The following is a 3,221-nucleotide window of genomic DNA, read 5'->3' as shown; positions in this document are numbered from 1 at the left end:
TAAAAAAAAAAAAAAAAAAAAAAAAAAAAAAAAAAAAAATCGAGATAGAATTAGTACTTTTACTTTGGTATCACGTGCAACCTTCCAAGGTATCTAGGCTAGCATACACAAAAAGCCCACTCCGAGGCTTAGGTATAGGGGCAAACAGCGCTAAAGGATGGGTTAAGCTTCTACGAATTTAACTAGGCTAGCCAGATTTTTCCCCCTCGGTTTTGGGTATTTCAAAAAATTCCCAGAAGCATATTTCCCATTTGTAATATTTCCCCCTCTCTCCAGAGAGTCATCCTTGGCCGACATCTTGGAAGGCATTCCGCCCACGTTCTCCAAGAAGACCAAACCGGTTTACGCCGAAGAGAATTCCGAAGTCACCCTGGAAGTGCGTCTGGTGGCGGTGCCCGAACCGGACCTCCTGTGGTACTACAACGGCGAACCTCTGCAGGAAACTGACGAGGTGGTGTTTTCGGACCAGTCCGATATGCACAGTTATGTGTCCATTGTGACGATCAAGTCTATTAAGAAGAGAGAGGAGGGAGTGTACACTGTGGTGGCGAAGAATCGGGAGGGAGAGGCCAAGATGGACATCCCTGTTAAGGTGAGATGGTATTTCAGGTGCTCCAACATACACAAAAAGTCCACTTCGAGGATTAGTTATAGGGACAAACAGCCCTAAAGGACGAATCTACGAGGTACAGCATTCTAATAGCGAGTTTATTCTAGATTATTTTCTTTATTATTATTTCAAGGGTTTAACCCAAGCTTTTTTTTATTTTTTTTTTGGAGACGGGGGTTTTGTTTTACCTTCCATTCTGCGACAAGCTACCCGCATTAACCTCACCCATTGTGTGTGAGGTCGAGAAAAACCAGCACGCGATTGCCCGGATAGTCATGGTCACCCATGATCCTTCGACATACATACAACGCTCAACTTTAACTTCAGTGATATATTGGGAACTGATGCTTTGGCCGCTGACTTATTTACGGCAAACCTTATCTCTTACAAAACATTTTTCAAAGAGTGTTTCATCGCCGCGCCATTTTCATTTTGTAGCAGTGAAATAACCACTACATTAGACACTTGTCTGAAGTGCCTTCTTTCGTAGCAATAAAACAACCACTAGACACTTATCTGAACTGCCTTCTTCTTCAGGTGAACACCGGTAAACCAGAAAAACCATCCATCCTAGAGCCTCTGCATGACGTTTCCATCACGGAAGGTGAAAGCGCCGTCCTAAGCGTTCAAGTGGGTGGTGAGCCGTCTCCCAAGGTGGAATGGTACAAGGACGGCAAACTCATCAAGGACCGCCAGATCACTTCAGAGAAAAATACACACACTCTGACGCTGATCCAGTGTAGCACCAAAGATAAGGGAAGATATTCGGTGAAGGTGACCAACAAGGAGGGCACGGTGGAGTCTGCAGCCAATCTGAATGTGGACCGTAAGTAGAACTTGATGATCACTCTAACCAGGTGGTATTCCACGAACGACATCACCCAACCACTTTTCTTTAACTGAGATTTTTGAATGGCCAGGTCCACACAGTGAGTTTAAACACCGTTTAAGTTAAACTCTTGGATTAAGTGTCTAATCTGATTGTTGGTTTATTATTATCATTATTATTTTTAAATCAACCATTGAGATTACTCAATCCAAAACTTAAACGAAATTTAAATTCGCTTTTTGGATTCAGCCACAAGATAGGTATTTCACCAAGGATATCAAAAAAGTCCCTTTTGTCTCTATGGAAATATTGAGGCCCTTGGGAGTGTATTATATCACGTACCTAATGCTTGTGTCGACTTTCACGTTAGTTCTTCACTTTGCAGTTGTACCTAAGGTCTATGCTTTGCTTAAACTTTTACGCTTATCGCCAGACAACTATTGATCGGGATTACTGCTTAAAGCCCATCTCGTATATGCTTATTTATTGCTTATTGCTTTCTAACATCAACCTATGCTTGGCTCTAACCCCTATGCTTATTATTTCGCCTACCATTTCCCCCGCCACAGCTTACGAACCCAAGGAGTCCAAGGAAACACCCCCCTCTCCTCCACCCTATGTGGTGTCAGAATTGGATACTCTGCAAGTGAATCTGCCCCTGAGACGGAAATGTAAGTAGATATCGGAGGAAAGTGAGGAACAAAACTGAAAAAAAAAAAAAAAAAAAAAAAAAAAAAAAAACGTAAATGATGCCTTCCACCAATTGTTCCCGGGCTATATACCTTTGGTTCATCTAAATCCTATCTCCCGTGTGAGGTACTTAATAACTCTGTAACTCAACGATACAATTTATAAAAATTTGGTGTGGCAGGGATTTTAATAAATAACTACCCCTGGGGGAAACATGAAAACATTGTTTCACCTAATACCTGTATATATAAAAAATGTCTTTACATACAATAAACTGTTGTAGGGTTATAAAGGATTTAGATAAACATCCATGGAAATGTTATGGTCTTAAAAAAAAAAAAAAAAAAAAAAAAAATTTCCTAATAAGAAAGATTTAAATTAAAAGGGGGTGGTGTAATAATTTTTGATTTGACTCCTTACAGATTTTCCACTTTTTCTTCCTCATCTTCATCTCTACCTACTCTTCTCCTCCTCCCTCTTCCTTACTTTGTTCTCAATCTGGGGTAGATGGGGTAGGGTTTATCACCAGCCGAAAGTAAGAAGCGAACTACCCCAGTAAGGCCAGGTGTCCAACCTATCCCACCCCCGGATGAGAGAACCGTTGTTAAAAATCCCCATTGGCCCCCACGCCAGGGAAGGCCGACCCCTCTTCTGTTGCCTATCTTTTGTCCTCCCTGTCTTTCGGTGCCCTCCCTCTAATCAAATTTTCGCAAAATTTTCCGATAAGTCACTCAACAAACAACAACAAAATGATTACCGTTACCTTAACTAGAAATAAATACCCAAAGTAAAAGAATTTTCGCGATCCACTCAATTTTTGATTCGTTATCAAAAGGAATCCAATTTTTTGGTTCTTTTCATCCATGCCTCGCATTGACTACGAATTACTTTGGTAACATCAAATAAATGGATAAAATTGGTTTAAAGAACAAGGAACGTAGTTAAGTTGAATGGAAAACAAACAGGATAATATGCCCATGACAAATAGAAAAATGGGGTGAATAGTTTACAACATTAAACACAACGTTTGTAGTGAGAACCTTAAAAGGGGGTGTTTTATGGCGGGATTGTGTTGTAGGTATTCTCCCAAAA

The 3,221-nt window shown here is 40.7% G+C and overlaps 2 protein-coding genes across 2 annotated transcripts in view; both read left to right on the top strand.

The window, feature by feature from the left end:
* Nucleotides 1-236: 236 nt before the first annotated feature.
* LOC103520472 (titin-like) lies at nucleotides 237-2,133 on the top strand (the record flags this gene model as incomplete). Its single annotated transcript, XM_008485568.2, has 3 exons — nucleotides 237-592; nucleotides 1,148-1,436; nucleotides 2,009-2,133. Coding segments are annotated over 3 exons (755 nt in total), but the record flags the coding sequence as incomplete, so codon positions are not given.
* A 55-nt stretch (nucleotides 2,134-2,188) lies between these two features.
* LOC103520471 (titin-like) overlaps nucleotides 2,189-3,221 on the top strand; it is a 13,254-nt gene continuing 12,221 nt past the window's right edge. Inside the window, exon 1 of the mRNA XM_026831574.1 lies at nucleotides 2,189-2,212. Coding sequence (XP_026687375.1) covers nucleotides 2,189-2,212 — 24 coding nt within the window. The remainder of the gene's footprint in view (nucleotides 2,213-3,221) is intronic.

Source organism: Diaphorina citri, unplaced genomic scaffold (genome assembly GCF_000475195.1).
Source record: "Diaphorina citri unplaced genomic scaffold, Diaci psyllid genome assembly version 1.1 scaffold3662, whole genome shotgun sequence".
NCBI lineage: Eukaryota > Metazoa > Arthropoda > Insecta > Hemiptera > Psyllidae > Diaphorina > Diaphorina citri.
This window is presented reverse-complemented; position numbering and strand designations above follow the sequence as displayed.